General features: G+C 52.8%; 8 protein-coding genes across 8 annotated transcripts; 3 read left to right on the top strand and 5 right to left on the bottom strand.

Annotated features, from left to right (window-relative positions):
• Positions 1 to 69: 69 nt before the first annotated feature.
• Positions 70 to 1,008, top strand: CC84DRAFT_1258372 (DnaJ-domain-containing protein; the record flags this gene model as incomplete). The annotated part of the gene is made up of 1 exon (XM_018184823.1): positions 70 to 1,008. One exon carries the CDS (start codon positions 70 to 72, stop codon positions 1,006 to 1,008), a length of 939 nt encoding a protein of 312 aa, XP_018037569.1.
• Positions 1,009 to 1,145: 137 nt separating this feature from the next.
• Positions 1,146 to 2,621, bottom strand: CC84DRAFT_1163423 (uncharacterized protein). The gene is made up of 6 exons (XM_018178261.1): positions 2,486 to 2,621; positions 2,394 to 2,427; positions 2,256 to 2,344; positions 2,176 to 2,203; positions 1,523 to 2,031; positions 1,146 to 1,472 (listed from the first exon to the last, which is right to left on the bottom strand). The coding sequence occupies exons 1-6, from the start codon at positions 2,567 to 2,569 to the stop codon at positions 1,323 to 1,325; spliced, it is 894 nt and encodes a 297-aa protein (XP_018037568.1). The 5' UTR covers positions 2,570 to 2,621; the 3' UTR covers positions 1,146 to 1,322.
• A 598-nt stretch (positions 2,622 to 3,219) lies between these two features.
• Positions 3,220 to 4,175, bottom strand: CC84DRAFT_1163422 (uncharacterized protein). Its single transcript, XM_018178260.1, has one exon. It carries the CDS (start codon positions 3,809 to 3,811, stop codon positions 3,422 to 3,424), a length of 390 nt encoding a protein of 129 aa, XP_018037567.1. The 5' UTR covers positions 3,812 to 4,175; the 3' UTR covers positions 3,220 to 3,421.
• A 163-nt stretch (positions 4,176 to 4,338) lies between these two features.
• Positions 4,339 to 7,718, bottom strand: CC84DRAFT_1117355 (uncharacterized protein). Its single transcript, XM_018175492.1, has 2 exons — positions 7,395 to 7,718; positions 4,339 to 7,334 (listed from the first exon to the last, which is right to left on the bottom strand). The coding sequence occupies exons 1-2, from the start codon at positions 7,534 to 7,536 to the stop codon at positions 4,774 to 4,776; spliced, it is 2,703 nt and encodes a 900-aa protein (XP_018037566.1). The 5' UTR covers positions 7,537 to 7,718; the 3' UTR covers positions 4,339 to 4,773.
• A 997-nt stretch (positions 7,719 to 8,715) lies between these two features.
• Positions 8,716 to 10,599, top strand: CC84DRAFT_1258368 (uncharacterized protein; the record flags this gene model as incomplete). Its single annotated transcript, XM_018184822.1, has 3 exons — positions 8,716 to 9,410; positions 9,467 to 10,111; positions 10,159 to 10,599. The coding sequence occupies exons 1-3, from the start codon at positions 8,763 to 8,765 to the stop codon at positions 10,597 to 10,599; spliced, it is 1,734 nt and encodes a 577-aa protein (XP_018037565.1). The 5' UTR covers positions 8,716 to 8,762.
• Positions 10,600 to 10,615: 16 nt separating this feature from the next.
• On the bottom strand, positions 10,616 to 11,434 carry CC84DRAFT_1163420 (stress responsive A/B barrel domain-containing protein). The gene has a single exon (XM_018178259.1). It carries the CDS (start codon positions 11,090 to 11,092, stop codon positions 10,760 to 10,762), a length of 333 nt encoding a protein of 110 aa, XP_018037564.1. The 5' UTR covers positions 11,093 to 11,434; the 3' UTR covers positions 10,616 to 10,759.
• A 57-nt stretch (positions 11,435 to 11,491) lies between these two features.
• Positions 11,492 to 12,629, top strand: CC84DRAFT_1163419 (uncharacterized protein). The gene is made up of 2 exons (XM_018178258.1): positions 11,492 to 12,024; positions 12,078 to 12,629. The coding sequence occupies exons 1-2, from the start codon at positions 11,571 to 11,573 to the stop codon at positions 12,395 to 12,397; spliced, it is 774 nt and encodes a 257-aa protein (XP_018037563.1). The 5' UTR covers positions 11,492 to 11,570; the 3' UTR covers positions 12,398 to 12,629.
• CC84DRAFT_642624 (alpha-1,2-mannosidase family protein-like protein) lies at positions 12,376 to 15,467 on the bottom strand. The gene is made up of 6 exons (XM_018186990.1): positions 15,078 to 15,467; positions 13,406 to 14,895; positions 13,334 to 13,357; positions 13,178 to 13,279; positions 12,943 to 13,126; positions 12,376 to 12,887 (listed from the first exon to the last, which is right to left on the bottom strand). The coding sequence occupies exons 1-6, from the start codon at positions 15,259 to 15,261 to the stop codon at positions 12,472 to 12,474; spliced, it is 2,400 nt and encodes a 799-aa protein (XP_018037562.1). The 5' UTR covers positions 15,262 to 15,467; the 3' UTR covers positions 12,376 to 12,471.
• Between the last annotated feature and the right edge of the window lie 37 nt (positions 15,468 to 15,504).

Raw genomic sequence — 15,504 nt, 5'->3', positions numbered from 1 at the left:
AATGACGTCTCGAGATATCAACCTTCAAACACCCACAAAACACAACCCTTCCCCACACAGCCATGGACAATGCCTCTGCATCCGCGCACCTTCCTCCCTCGCCCCCAAACTAGCGCTCTTTGGACCTGCGCTTCATGCCTTGCGCGCACCTCGTGCACCGCGTACGCGCTCCCTCCACTTTGCCGTCGCAGCAACCGCCTACTCCTTCCATCTGCCCTCCAGATCGCCTCATTCCATGCCTCTGCGTGCCGCCTGGCCCCCGAACCGCCCACCCACTATCAGGTGCTAGAGCTCCGGCATGATGCCTCCGCCGGCGAGATCAAACGCCAGTTCTACACGCTCTCCAAGAAACACCACCCCGACCACAACGCCTCCGACCCGGACGCATCCACGCGTTTCGTCGCCATAAGCGAGGCCTACCACGTGCTCTCCATCCCGGAGAAGCGTGCCCAGTACGATGCCCAGCTGTCGCACGCCCACTCCCGCTCCTCGCGCTGGGGGTCCCACGCCGCGACGCCGCGTGGCAGCTACAGCTCGGCCTCGTACGCTGGATCACGCCCCGCCAGCGGCCTGAACAAGAAGCGCAGCACCTTCCGGGGGCCGCCGCCGTCCTTCTACAAGGCTGGGGGGTATGGCCGCCACGGCGCGAAGCGCGCAGAGCACGCCCAGCACCACCACGCGGGGCATCAAACGGAACAAAACGCCAACACCAGCGGCGGCGCTGACTCGTACGGCCGGTTCGGCGAAGGGATGGGACCCGGCCAAGCAGCCTACGGAAACGAGGTCCCGCACTTCGACGACAGGAAACACAAACAGACCCACGACACAGTTTACGAGCACATCTACGCGAGGAAGCGGCGCGAGCGCGATGCCGAGATCCCCCAAGAGTTTGACAGAGGCGGCATGCTAGCCAACTTTGTCATAGTATCGGGCATCGTGGCCATTGCGGCCGCTGCCACCAAGATGTTCTCGAACAGCACCGAAGGAAACAAGAAGGCGAATGCATGATTCTAGAATACCAAGGTGCGGAAGTCAAGCCCTCGTGTGCATAGAGAGAATCCAGAGGCAACTCGACCCGCACGCTTACCTGTAAATATCGCATCACATGTTGAACCAATAGCGCACACATAGACATACAGTGGCAGAGCCAGATGGGTATGAACAAATTTAGAGCTGCATTGAGACAAGTAGTTTTACATGCTAAAAGCCGCAGTACATCGCTCATGTCTGCACGGCGAGCGAGAGAAGCCACCCGCTGTAGAACCACTCAAACATCTTCGTCTAACCCAAACTCCGCACTTTTACTATCCAACGCGAGGCGCTTAACCCTCAAAAGTGAAGCTGGTGCCAAGCTTGTGGCCCGACTCGTTGAGCTTCTGGGTATCGAAAGAGCCACCAACGCCGAAGGTCAGACCGCTGTTAACCTTGGTGTTGTAGGCAAGGGACGCAATGCCAAGGTTGTTGATCTTGGCCTGCCAAAATCGTTAGCCGGCTTACGTGCAACATTTAATGTTTTACTAACCTTGGCGAACGAGGCAGGGTCGATCTTGTACTTGGCGGCAAGCTCAAGACCAACGGCACCCTGAGACTTGGAGTCCCAGGTGGCGCGGGCACCAGCCTCAACAGCGGTGTTGACCTTCTGGTAGTAGGCAGCGGAGAACACGCTGAGGGAGTTGGTGGCGGTGATGGCGGCGTTGTAGATGGGGGTGGTGTATCCGACGGCAGCAGAGTACTTGGTGATGGCAGCCTTCTGGACGTCGTAGCCGACCTCACCACCAACGAGGAAGCCCTCGTGGCTCAGGACAGCATCGGCGATGGCGCTGACGGCGCCAGAGGCCTTGAGGTCACCGAAGACGCGACCGTGGAAGTTGTTCTGCTTGAAGAAGAAGTTGACCTTCTGGCCCTGGTTTCCGGCATCGGGCTTGAAGTTGCTGAGGACTTCAGCCTTCAGGCCGGCGGCGAGGGTGTCGTTGAGCTCAACCTTGGTGGAGAGAAGGTTGGCAGTGTTCCACGACTGGGTGATGCTGATGCCTGTCCGGCGCTTCGTCAGCATTGTTATTGAGTAGCCTGTGTTTGACATTGCTTCTGGCGGGCGACACGAATGGAACATATACATGTGTATGCGTCCGGAAAGAGCGACAGGTACGCTGATAGTATAAAATGGGAGGTCTATACCGTTGGAAAGCGCCTTCTTGCCCTCAAGCTGTTCACAAAGTTAGCATTGGCCTCCTAAACTGCTGATAGGTTGAACATACCGAGGAGGAGACAGGTCCATCATGCGCCGAGGTGCCCTTGGCGGTGAAGTTGACACCGTTGGGAGCCTTGAGCTTAACCTCGAGCTGGGCTGCGCGGCTGTTAGCATGCGCCATGCGCTTCTGGTTGATGCGCCTGACCTGCAGCAGCGTGGTAGAAGTCCTTGTTGATGAGCTGTGGAGTCACGGTCAGCCATTGTGTCATTTGCGAGCTGTCCTCAGCGCGAACTCACGTCGTTGGAGGACTTCGCAATGTCGCTGAACGCGGGCGGGGGGAGGATCGCAGCGATCTTCTTTGCAACGTAGATGTCGGCCATGATGAATGTGTGGTGGAGAGAGGAGGGGGTGCTGTGGTGTGGATGTGTTGATGAGGGTAAAGTTTTGCGGAGATGGGAAAACAACGCAGGATGAGGTAGGCCCTGGGACACTAGGGGGGCGCACGCGGATAATTCCGGTCACTGCTCGGGCAAGCGCGACCAGACAACCGACAACGTGGAGGGCCGGCTTGGCGAACCCTCACCCTCACCTTCTCTTACTTTGCCCGTATCATGGGGTAATAAGCATATTGACAATTTTGTTTGCTGCCTGTCAAGCTGTCCTTCTCTGTGAAATCACACTCTATCTTCTAGAATCAGACAACTACCATTGTACCACAGCATAATTCTCACGATGCAAGCTGCTCGACTGTGCCCATGAAACAGCCGACCCCTTTTCGGACCTACTCGCCTACCGCGTGACGCGCCTGGCTTTTCGCCTAGTTGGTCTTCTTGCAGCCATCTGTTGTCGCGAAACGTGGGTGAAGATGAGTTCTGCAGTCAACCTAGTCGCCTATCCAATTTTGTTTCTGTCAAACCGCATATTGTCTAAAGTTAGTATCAGCAGGTAGTAGTGTACCCCGCAAGTCATGTCCTTCGTCAGATTACAGCCGGCGAGCATCAAGAATGAGCGCGATGTTATCTCAGAAGATGTTTCAAGTGATTGACAGATAGTCTAATGCTAAGAAATTCAGAAGGAACGAACGAACGGCCAGATGACAAGTAAACAACCGAAAGGAAAGAACACGAACCCAACACGTCTATGATGCCCATCCGCACAAATACACCCAAAACATCCAATATCCTCCAACACCTCCTCACCCACCTCACCCACCTCATATTCACCTTCCACATCTACTCCGGGCACTGCAAATTGAAACCATTCAAGTATACAGGAATGGCCTTGCTCCTATCCCCATCCAGATCCACATAACTCTTTTCCCTCCCATTCATGTCGATAATATGGTTGTAGTTTTGGAAGAAGCACCGCGTCCCATCGGTGAACTGCGTCAACATTGCCGAGGTGCCCACGATGGCGCCGTGATTGTCGATGGCGCTGCCGCCGAAGAGGTCGGTGAGATTGCGTGCGAGACCATCGCTGAGGACTGTCGCGGAGGCATGGGCTCCGGTGATGTCGTTGGCGATTTGGACGGTGATTTCGTGGAAAGGGTTTGGGATTGGGGCTGGCACGGCGGTGGTGAGGGCTGCCAGGATGGCCGTGATTGACATGAGAGTGAGCTGCATTCTTGCTTGGTGGATGGCTGATAGAGAAGCAATCTCAAAGATGTTATTGATGAGAGGTGTAGAAATCAGTTTGTTAGTCTGATGGATGTGAAGATTTGATGCTGATGATGGATTGTCGCATCCGTCGACGGCGACTTTATACATCCTTTTCAACGAGCGAGAGCACCGAGTTCAATGAAGAGGCGGTGCTCATATGGTGAGCACCAGCATCAGACTGCTCAGGTAGGTGGAGTGCTGCTACGACTGACTGCGTGATCCAGCTTTCCTGCCAGCTCAGCCATCGTATGATCTGTTGGTCTGCTATCCTGGGCAAGTCCATACAAAGCAGACGCGATCGCTCAACCTCGTCGCCAGCCATAGCAAGTCAGCTTCTCTAGCTTGACTAGGTCGCGCCTCTATAACTCGGCGCTCGAGAAGAAGCTGTTCACGTTGTGGGGCTATCCTACTGCTGTGGCGGTGAAAGCGTTGCTTCAGCTGTGCTTGGCGCGCTCAGCTGCACCACTTCCCTCAGCCTTTCGGCCATCGGCGACTATATTTGAGAGCTATATATTTCTCACTCCATCAAAGTAACATGTCGGAATTGCGTCCAGATCTCGCGAAGCCACAAGGTCGGTGTATGGGCTGGAAGGTGACCAGTGTTCTGACCTTCGGAATCGCCGGAGCAAGGTTCTGAAAATGATACGGAAGGACTATGACACAGTCTTTCTGCCTCTACTTATGATCGTTAGACCCCCCTCATATCCTCAAATAAGTCTAGCAAGGTATATCGAGGCGAAGAAGCGGAGAGGAATGTTGTTGTTCCACACGAAGGCCGTGGTCAACGTGATACTATCATGTTTGGCGCTGAGGAATTGACTAGATGAAGAGGAAATTGACATGGCTTGAAATTACACTGTCACACCAGCCACAGAAACCCAGAGTCGAAATGGAGAATTAATTGAAGTTGCAACCCCAGCACTGCTTTACAGCACGGTTGTCCAGTCTCTCAACAACGTATCCACTTCCTTGTCCAACTCGTCGCTTTCATAGCGTGATTTCTGTCTGAACTTCGATGTATCCGAGTAGGAGCTGGGCAATCTAGTCTTGATTTCTCCACGCGAGTCTAGCTCGGCCATAGTGCGACTATCTCCCGCTGGTTCTGCCAAGGCGATAGAGTGTTCCGGCCGTGCCACCGAAAGCATATCTCCCATATCTATATCACTGAGATGCCTCTTTGCATTAGGTCTCGAGGAATTCTGATTCTTTCTAGAACATGGATCGATGTCCTCCGGTTTTCTTTTCTCGGCAATTTCCTCAGAGCTGGAATAACTCCATGGAGTACATTTGTTGGTGAATAGGAAATCGTTCATAATTGGTCTGTTAGAGCTGAGGTCGCCTGGTTGAGTGTCGATGGCTTGGGGCGACTGTTGCGCGGCCGCCAACTGCGGATAGAAGCGCTCTATGGGAGCTAGCTGCGGCATGTGCGGGAGTAAAGGTGGAGAATAATAGCTGTCCGGCTTAGAGAGAAAGGGGCTCGCGCTGCCTCTTATCGTCCTCTCCCGGTTCTCATCCTTGTAGTCCTGCCTGGCCAGCTGTGGGCTCGGAGGAGCTTGAATGTCGCTACGTCCTAAATCATTCGGCCAGTCCTCAGTGGGAGGCTTCAAGACAACGCGCTGGTTATAGCCATAGCACTGGCGTTTTGACTGAATGCAGTTGGCGCAGGTCGGTCTCTCTTCACCGCACTTGATTCTCCTTTTACGGCAGGTGAGGCATCCGGTCTTGGTCCTTTTCCTCGCCTTTGGGATGCTTTCGGCAGCCTCATCCTTTTCTCTCCATTCGTTTTCACGGGTGTCGCTTCTGCCCGGAGACCTGGAGTACGGTCTGCGTTCACGTTCCAAAACCAGACTAGGGTTCGGAGACTGGGTCTGTGTGTTCTTATCAAAGTCAAAGAGAGCATCGTCAACCTGACTCTCGCATGGGTCCACATGGTCGAAGATGTTGTGAAAGTCATCGGTGGGCGTGCTGTGGAAATTCACCCCTGCGGATACTGGATCTGACAAAAACCCCTTGGAAGATACCGAACGAGCACTGCGCGTCGAAGTGCTACGTTGGAGGGATGGCGGAAGAGGGGGCCGGAGTTTCGGAGTGGAGTGGGAAGTATTCCGGTATGGTACTTGTAGATCGGATGTCGATGGATCATCTGCTAGTGCTTCTGAGTACGGTCTACGCTCGTCGAACTTCTGCTCGTCCGGTTCCAGTCGCTTCGCTGCAGCGTTACCAGCACGAGTCATAAAACCGCCGGCATTGAAGGCGCCTGCAGCTTTGGCTTTCTTGCGGAAAGCATACGCCGTGCCAACTTTGTCCAGTTCGCTCTCCACAAGACTCCCTCGTTCGATCAACCCAAGTTTCACTGGGATAGGATCGTGAACACTCTTACGGTCTCCCCATAATGGCCTGTCAGTTTGACGTTCCAAAAGGTCACTTGCTTGTGGAGCAAGACGATTCGGTGACTCTGCGGCGACGACTTTATCTCGTGCAGCAGCCTTATTTTTCTCATTATTACATTCCTTAACTCGTGAAAGCTGCGAGATGTACGAAGCTCGCTCCAAGGTCTTCTCATCAAGTGTAAAGTGGCGAAGAGGCTCACGCTCGTCAAATGCCCTCTCGAGTTCCATACCCACTTCGATCCTATTTCTATTCACCTCGTGCTTCAGTTCACTATCCTCCTTCACACGGAGCCGGTCGATCTTCAATTTCTCGTGTTCGCCTTCAGTCTCATGATGGTATCCTGGACGGAGTGGAGCACTATCGATCTCACACCTAGCATTGGGAATCGGCTGATCCTGGGGATTTCCCAAGAAAGCGCTGTCGAGGTGTTGCCGGGCATGAAAATAAGTACCAATAAGGCGCTGCTGATGCTCTGAGTGATTTTCTCCGTGTTTCTGTGTTTCTAATGCCACCTGCAATGCCTCAATATTGCTCAATAAGCTACGGACATGTTGAACGCATGTGTTTAGCGTCTCCACTGTAATGGTCGACTTGATCGCCGCTGTGGCCATCATGATGCTTGTTGCTGAGATCGGATCTTGGTTCGTATTTTCGGTGTCCTCTTCTTCATCAAGAACAGTACTATCCTCACTAAGGCTATAGTTCTTTACTGACTCTTCGTACCGCTGTGTCGACCTCTTTCTGTGCTGTAGCAATTCTTTGATCTCCTCTCGGTGAGATGCCAACATCTTTCGATCATGTTCACGAGCAGCAGTCTGATGTGCGAATATCAAGACTGACGTGAGCAGCTGCAAAGTGATCTTCAGCTTATCAACATGGCTCCTGAAAAGCTCGATCTTTGGCTCTCGAAATGGGAGAATCATGCGCCCCAGCGTGTTCTTCTTGGATTTATTGAGAAGGATGCTAATCTCCTCGAATACCTTCGAACACTCACGCACTGTCTCGTTCGCAGTGTGTAATGCGCTGTTCGACAGCAGCTTTGACGTCGCATCTTGCTGGAAAAGAGAGCCCAATTCTTTGATAGTAGAAGCAGTAACTGTGATATGGCTTAGCCACTCGGTAGCTAGCTGTACAGGTGTTCTCAGGATGCACTCACGCTTTATCTCCGTGGCGATGTCTTTGATCCGTCGATCTGCTGAAGCTACACTCTCAGCATATTGATAAAGTGTCTCTGAGAGCTTCAGGCCAGCGCCGGCAACCTGTATGACCGACGCGACGAGTCCAACTACCTCGGCCATTGCGATACGTCAGTGACTAGGTGCCGCAGGTGCAAGACCAGCCTGGAGGAACACCAGAGCACAGCAAAGTTCAGGGCAAAACGCTTAAATTACATTAATGGTGAAGAGAGCACAATGGGGGACATGATGGGGTGATTAAGCTTCTTGAGGGAACTGAGGGTGGGTGCCCTGTGGGAAGGCTTGGTGGAGTGAGGTGAAGAACGAAGTGGGGCTGAGTTGGGGCTGAAGCCCGCAGCTTCGCGTGGGTCCGGATCTACTGGGGGGCCACTTGTTTCACGAAGTTGTCAGCCATTACAGTAGCAACCATTCCGCCAGAACTAGTTTCGTCTAGTCCTGGAGGATGTGATTTCAAATTGTTTCAGAAGCTGCGACATCGTGTTGACAGTGCTCCATTTATACTGCCTTCCGACAATTTTGTGGGCCGCGCGAAGTCATATAGTCTGGCGTGATTAAAAGCGTACAGCAATGCTAGAGTTGCTGTATATGTGAGCCAATCAACACGATATGGCTGCTGCGAACGGCTGAGGTGAAATTCGAAAGCCACAACGAGGAAGTAAACAATCAACACTGTGCAGAACAAGCATACTTTACAACGATCGCTATGCATGTCTTTACAAAAGGATCAGACCAATAAGTTTCCTTCCGCTTGATTCTGCCACGGTTTCCCATGACCCAGATCCGAGTGAGAGCAGACTTGCCTGGGCACTGGGCGCAAGACACTAGCTAGCTGAAGCGTCTTCTACAGCCCTGCCGTGGGCGGCAATTCATAATCGTGGAGATGAGCAGTCTCGAACAGAATTGAGGACTTTGACTGCACTATAGAACACATGCTGTAATCAAAATCGAGAATAGACCCTGAGTGGCGCACGGCACTGTTGGATGTTCTCAAAGACGCGACTGACTGGGTACCTGGTCTAACCGCAATACGTTAGGGCAGTTCTAGAAACAAGTTCGCCGGACGATCCTTCCACCGACGTCAAGCCTCACAAACCCCTGTTTTCTTCGTACGTTTGGGATCGACGTGATAGCGGGTCTTCATTGGATGACGACCTTATGCCGGCGCCAATCAGCCACATAAAGCGGTTCAGTGTGGCTGACCCCAACCATGATGTCATTCGTGGTAGCTGTGGTGGGAGGCCTGTTTATGATGCTTTCCCCTCGTTGTTCTCACTACAATTGACGCAATCTGAAACTATCGATACTATCTGCAGTATTATTATAGAAACATGGCAGAAGCTCCACGACCAGGAGGAAGAAAACTAGTCAAAAGAAGAACCGGCAGTGCCTCTCCTAGCCGCAATCGTGCACAGTCCGGAAACCGACATTCGCAACAGGATACACCCGCCGTCCCACCGATTGATTTGGAAGCTACTCCGATGCCACAAGAAAGAGGTACTTCGCCCAGCGGGAAGGAGAAGCGATCGAAATGGCGGCTCTCAAACCCATTCCATGCGAAGGACAAAGACCGCAAAGATTCAGTAGCGGTCACAGCTGGCGAACCCGCCTCTGCCCCAGTCCAAGGCCTGGATACCGCGGAGAGGCCACCGCCTGCACGAAATTCAGCCACGGCGGGAGACTCCGCCTACTTCAGCAGCGAGCACGCCAATAGCTCGAATGACACAAGTGGACACCCGAGTTTCTCAAGCGACGTGAGACGACATTCGCGCGGTGAACAATTACAAGCGCCGTCTGCGACTTTGCAGCCTCCAACCACTAGTGTTACTCCACCCACGCCTTCTGCATCTTTGAGCCAGGGCCACGCGACGCAACTACCGCCGCAGCCTTCGCCGTCGGTGCAAGCTCAAACAGACGACGTACACAGAGAGTCGTATACCGACCAGAGAACGGGGAACGTAGTGACCACGACTACGACCGTCAGTATACCCAAAATTAGACAGCCTAAAAGTGCGATCTCTGACATTGTTGCTAGACCACAACTACGACGACTACAACGACCGGACCAGGCGGCTCTACAACCGTGCAGCAACCTGCAGGGCATGATGACGCTATATCAACTCAGGCCAGTGTGACTGGCACTTCTGGACCTAGCCCACCATCTCCAGCTCCTCCCTTACCACAGGAACGGATCAGCACTCCTCCCAAGCAATCTGGGCCAGCCGTGCCTGGGTCAAGCTCCTCGCCACCCATCCCTAACAGGAACAATATGCGTAATCGCGTAGAGTTGGATTCAGTCTCGCCCGGGATCGAAAGACCCAATCCCTTGGTCAGCCCGATCACACCTTCAAGTCCGTCAGGCCACAATTTCTCTTATCCTGCACGAGCACCACCGGCCGGCGTCCCTCGTCAAGCCACATCACAGGAGTTCAACTCTCAGCATCCATTCGATCACTCCCACTCGCCGTTTGGGCCTCCCCAGCAATCGTTGGACCATTCTCAACATATACCTGTGCCTCCTCCACAGCAATATGATCATTTGCAACAACATAACGCTCACCAGCAGGCGGGATTAGGAGACCGAGGTCACCCCGCACCCCTTCGAACGGGACACCAACACCAGCCTCAACAGAAGCAGTCAACTCTGGCGAACTTGAAAACGGCAGCTGCTGGCATTCATGTAAGTTCACCTCTTATCGAGTGGCTTCTTAGCTTACAATTTGTCAGGGCGCCGGCGAAGCACTACGCGGCACGCTCAATCAAACCGTCGACAAACGCTTTGCGAAACCCGACTCGGCTGTTCACGCCAAGAACCAAGCTGTAATTGAAAAAGGACGATCGGAAGTGGAAACCTTGTCTTTCCGTCCCCAGCAGCAGCATCCTCTATCCCAGCCGCCGCCACAGTTTCAGCAGCCACAGTTTCAGCAGCCACAGTTTCAGCAGCCACAGTTTCAGCAGCCCGAGGTTCAGCATCCCCAGGTTCAGCAGCCCGTACCGCAAGTACCACCGAAAGTCAGTCACGGCAGCGTCGGTCCGCAAAACGAGTGGAAGACACCATACAATGGTCCTCCAATTTCCGGTTCGCAGATAGAAGGAAAGAGCGGAAAGCTAAGCGGACTGATGAAGAAGATGAAGAGTGGTCCGATGGCATCAGACAAGGGAAATTAAAGGCTTGCCAATCTAAACACATACGCGATGATTTTGATAAGACACTATAGTTTTGAGGGATGTATGATAATGACGCATTGATGGGAGCTTCGTATGGTAGCATGTTCTCGAGTACACAGCGATTTAGGACTTCCGCCGATGACTTTCTGGGTTTTGCTTTTCACTCTGCAGTCCCATCCTCAAGATAAACGACCTGGGGAGGTCCCTGAATTACACCCTTCGCGAACGCCTTCAATGCCGCATGCGCCGCGCATTCCTCGTCGTAGTACGCCATGTCCTCCTTGCTCTTGAACTTGCTGATTGCCGCAAAGTTGAAGCCCTGGCTCCTTGGATCTTCGAACGTAGGGCCAGCTGTCACAGAGAGGAGGTAGGGTTTTCCGTCTTTGATTGCGTTCGTGGGCATGCCGCGGTAGTGCGAGAGGAGGATTTCGGCATCCGAAGAGGAAGCGATCTTGAAGAGGGTCACGCGCGTGATGGGTTTGGGGGTTGCCATGTCGTTTGCAAAGGAAACAATTTGAGGTGTCTAGCTGTGCTCTTGAAGTGTTGTACGAAGTGGTCCTGTAGAAGTCGGAAGGAAAGTGGGAGCTGTACAGGTAAGTAGAACTGCTTCGGAAACCAACGGCAATCAACCCGCATACGGCAATCGCGTCGGCTCGGGGGTGTTGCGCTAGACCGGCTACCCCAAGCTACGGTACAAGGAATCCTGCAAGTGACGAAGCTGTTACTTCATGTGGATGCAGCGAAAACAAAACGATCACGTTCAAACATTAGACTGGCGATGCAATGTGCTGCGCTGGAGGGCTGGTCTGAAACGCGGCGCAGCATGGAGGCCGCCGTTAACCAGTCAGCAGCGTCTCAGCCTTGCATACAGGCTGAGCATCACTGCCTGAACGCGAGAAGCCTTTAAAGTCCCACGGAAACACCTCTACGTCTTTTAAAAAATAATAATAAAAGCCCAAATTACTATTAGTATGGCGTCACACAAGCTACCAGAGGGCTTCCTCTCCGGCCCAGCGCCCGCCCTCAAAAAGACGACCATCGACTTCGCCAAAGAAGGAATCCCCGCATACGCCGGCATGTACGCCGTCGTACTCGATGGCTTGCTATCCTCTGAAGAGTGCAGTCAACTAATCTCCCTCGCCGAAGCCACGACCGCCGGCCGGTGGGAACGCGCGATGATCAACGTCGGCGACGGGCAGCAAGAGCTGTACGAAGAAGTGCGCAAGTGCGGCCGTATCATCTGGGACAGCAGGGAGCTTATGGAGAAGCTCTGGGCCAGGATTCTGCGTGATGTGCCCGAGATTCTGGAGATCAAGGACTGGCCGGATGTCACGGGGTGGGGGAGGAGGGATGTTACGTGGGTTGCTACGAGGCTGAATGAGCGTGCTCGATTCCTGAAGTACGTTGGTGGAGAGTATTTTAAAGGTATGTATGCGACGGGACGAGCGATTGCGTGTGGGGTGCTGAGCATTTGGTAGCGCATGAAGATGGCATGTACATCACGCCAATTGGGACTGAGCGGTCGTTCTTCACGCTTCATTTGTACCTGAATGACGCTGTTGGAAAAGACGGTAAGGCGCAGCTGAAAGGCGGCGCGACGACGTTTCACAATCGGTTTATGGACCCGGAACTGGATTTGCACGTCCTGCCGAAGTGTGGGCGTGTGCTGATCTTTCAGCATGAAGGGCTTCTTCACTCTGGACAGGACGTTGAACGGGGAACGAAATACACTATGAGGACCGACATCATGTATGCTGTAGAAGGTGAGCTTGGAGAGGGACCTGAGGGAGGATGGTGAAGAGGTGTGTCAGTGTCGCCGACTGCACGTGAATTATATCTTGTACGGAGCGGTCTATCTACTTTTGATCTTCCCTAAGTCAGATAACCTATGCTTCCAGTCGCATCTGAAAGACTCGGTGGTCTATCCTCCATCTTGGTACCCCACTCACTTTCCTCACTCCCGAGAACTAGTTCGAGCGTCCACCCCTCGGTGAAGAACTCGTGTCCTATCCAGTTCTTGCTGTAGTCCTCACCGTTCAGCTTAGCGCTCTGAATATAGATATTCTGGTACTCCTTGTCGAAGTTGGTATTCTTTATCGTTGAGGTCTTATTGGTAGCCGGTGAAGTAATGCTGACAGATTCGAAGAAAGGCGGAATGATGAAGTACACGTTCTGGCCAGGATTAGGGAAAAGGCCGATCGTGGAGAACAGGGTGAAGGATGCCATGGCACCAGAATCGTCGTTGCCGGGAAGACCAGCGAGAGAGGAGTTGAAGCGAGAGGGTATGTCTAGACGGCGTCAATAAACGAAATGCTACACGCACAAGCAGGCCAATCAACGTACAGTAATGGACCCTCTTCGCACTGAGCCCGGGGCGGCCTGCATAGTGCGGCATATAGACCGTTAGAAACACAGGTTCGTTACCGATATCTGCAAGTCCAGAGGTGTGGAAGAAATCAAGGCGCTTGAGGAACGTTTCTTCACCGCCGAGTAGCTCGATGATCTTAGCAATGTCGTGTGGTACGAACTACGCCGGCAGGTTAGAACGCAGTGGTGGGGTATGCCCTAGATTACTCACAAACATATATTCCCATGCACTGCTCTCAAACGTCTCGCTCGGATTGCTTGTCAGTGAGCAAAAGTCTGCCAGCGGACTGCAAGCGACCGGGTCCTGGTAGCCCTATATGCGCGAATGAAGTCAGTGTCAATCGCTGCAGCGAAGCTACTCACTCACCCATGTCCCATTCAGATACTTTGGCTATCGCAAAGTTAGCGGTCTTACTTGGCGTATTGTGAAGAATTTTACCTGGAAGAAACCCGTGAATCCTGTATCAGTCCCATTTATATCCGATGTCTGATCAGCCTTGAACAAGTTCTGCCAATTTTGCGCACGACCAATATATTTCGCGTACGTATCTTTGCCCAAGCCCTTCGCCAGAGTCGCAAGGGCGAAGTCATTGTACGAGTACTCCAGTGTCCGCGATATGCTCCTAGAATTTGTGCCAAAACCGTTGGGATCGAAGTCTAGGTACGGTATATAATTTAGCCGCTTCCACGACGCAAGCCCACCGCGGCCCTCTATGCTCCACTCAAGTGGCTCGTTTTCCGCGTCGTTGACTATCGCATCGTAGGCAAGGTCCCAGTCAATGTTGGTAAGGTTCTTGACGTACGCGTCAACAAGCACGTTGTCCGCGTCGGATCCGCCTTGTGTCCACCCCTTGCATGTGCTCATGCTGCAGTCGGGGAGCCAGCCGCGGTGCTTGTAGATATCCAGAAGGCTTCTGACAATGCGCGACTGTTGCAAAGGATCCATGATAGTTAGAAAAGGTAGTTGCACCCGCCACATATCCCATAGGCAGTAGAAGCTGTCGAAATATGGCTCTGATGAAGTCCAATGCGGGTTCTCGCCGGTGTAGTCTTGCGGCGAGATCATGGTACGGTAGACAGCGCTCCAAAAACTAGCGAGCATGCTTTCGTCGGCTCCACCGGACTCGATCGAGATTGGGGAGAGCTTTCTTCTCCATGCGTCTTGTGCTTTGCTCACGAGGCCATCGAAATCAAAGTCTGGACCTGGAATTTCTTCCTCTGCGTTTCTGCAGGCCTGTTCAGTGCTGATGAAACTGATGCCCATTCTTGCAGATATCGGCCCTGACAGTGGTCCTTTGAACCGGACAAAGCCTCCAGCTTCGAGGTAAAACAAATTGAAACCACGCGTGACGTGTAGATCCTTCGGTTCAGTACCGGCCCTATTGTTCACCCATACACCAGAATCTTTGACGGTACCACCACTCAGGTCCAGACAGAAGTACGCGACGTACGATCCCGCGCCAAAGCTGGGCAAGAACGTTCCGTGTCCTTTTACTCTTCCTCCTTCATTTCCATCCTCTGCCTCCACGCTGATTGATGCATTTTGTCTACTAGCCCAGAGGTCGGTGAGGTCCAGCATGATCAACGGATCACCGCTCCCGTTCCCATTTGAGTTCCCGGAGAAATCAAATTCAAAGAGTGCAGCATGCTCAGACACGGTCATATCAGCCTTGATACCATTTTCAAGCGTAACACCAAAGTGGCCGGGTTTCGCAATGATGGAGCCATTGGTGTAATTGATGGCCCTCGCTCCTATGGGAAACTTGCAGGTGTTGACATCGTCGCTGGAGCAAATTTGAGGAAAGATTGGGAAGTTGCCGAGACTAGGATTGCCGCCTGTCCCTGAGTCGTGGAGTGCTGAAAAACCAGTGATTTGCGATCCGTCTGTTGAGAATCCTCCTGTGTTTTCGCCGTTGACGTCCGGGGAAACTGGGAAAGGCATTAGTAATTATAAGTAGCCTGGTCTAAGTGGCTCAAGTGCAAAAGCAAAGTGCATATCCCATCTTATCGATACATGTACAGTCCCCGAAAATAGTCATTTCGTTCTCAAGCATTCGTAAGTATGGGAAAGCATCCTCCTGCCAATCTATGCTACTGGATTGTTTACTTACCTTTCACCATGCCATAAGGTAACGTTGCACCAGCAAAAACATTCCCCCCCGCCTGACTCCCGATCAACGGATTGACATATTCCAGCACATCGGAGCTATGCGTACGTTTCGGAAAGCTCCTTGCCTCTACGGGAATAAAGACACACAAGAGCGCCAGTGTGTTCCAGAGCCAGCGACGAAACATGGTGACCGTGCTGTTGCGAAAGGCAAAAGCGAAAGAGTGACCGGACTAGAGTATCAAGAACCATCGGTGCTTTATCAGAGATGTTCACTGGGGATCGCAGGTACCGTAGGACGTCACACCTGATATGGCTCCTGCCTGATTGAGTGGTACGATGCGGGGTCGTGTTACTACTGGCTGAATTGACCCTGTCGATCCTGCAACTCCAACGTTACCTACCGTTGCGATCCTCCGACCAAGTTTTCA

This window comes from Paraphaeosphaeria sporulosa (assembly GCF_001642045.1).
Source record: "Paraphaeosphaeria sporulosa strain AP3s5-JAC2a unplaced genomic scaffold CC84scaffold_4, whole genome shotgun sequence".
NCBI classification, from domain to species: Eukaryota; Fungi; Ascomycota; class Dothideomycetes; order Pleosporales; family Didymosphaeriaceae; genus Paraphaeosphaeria; species Paraphaeosphaeria sporulosa.
This window is presented reverse-complemented; position numbering and strand designations above follow the sequence as displayed.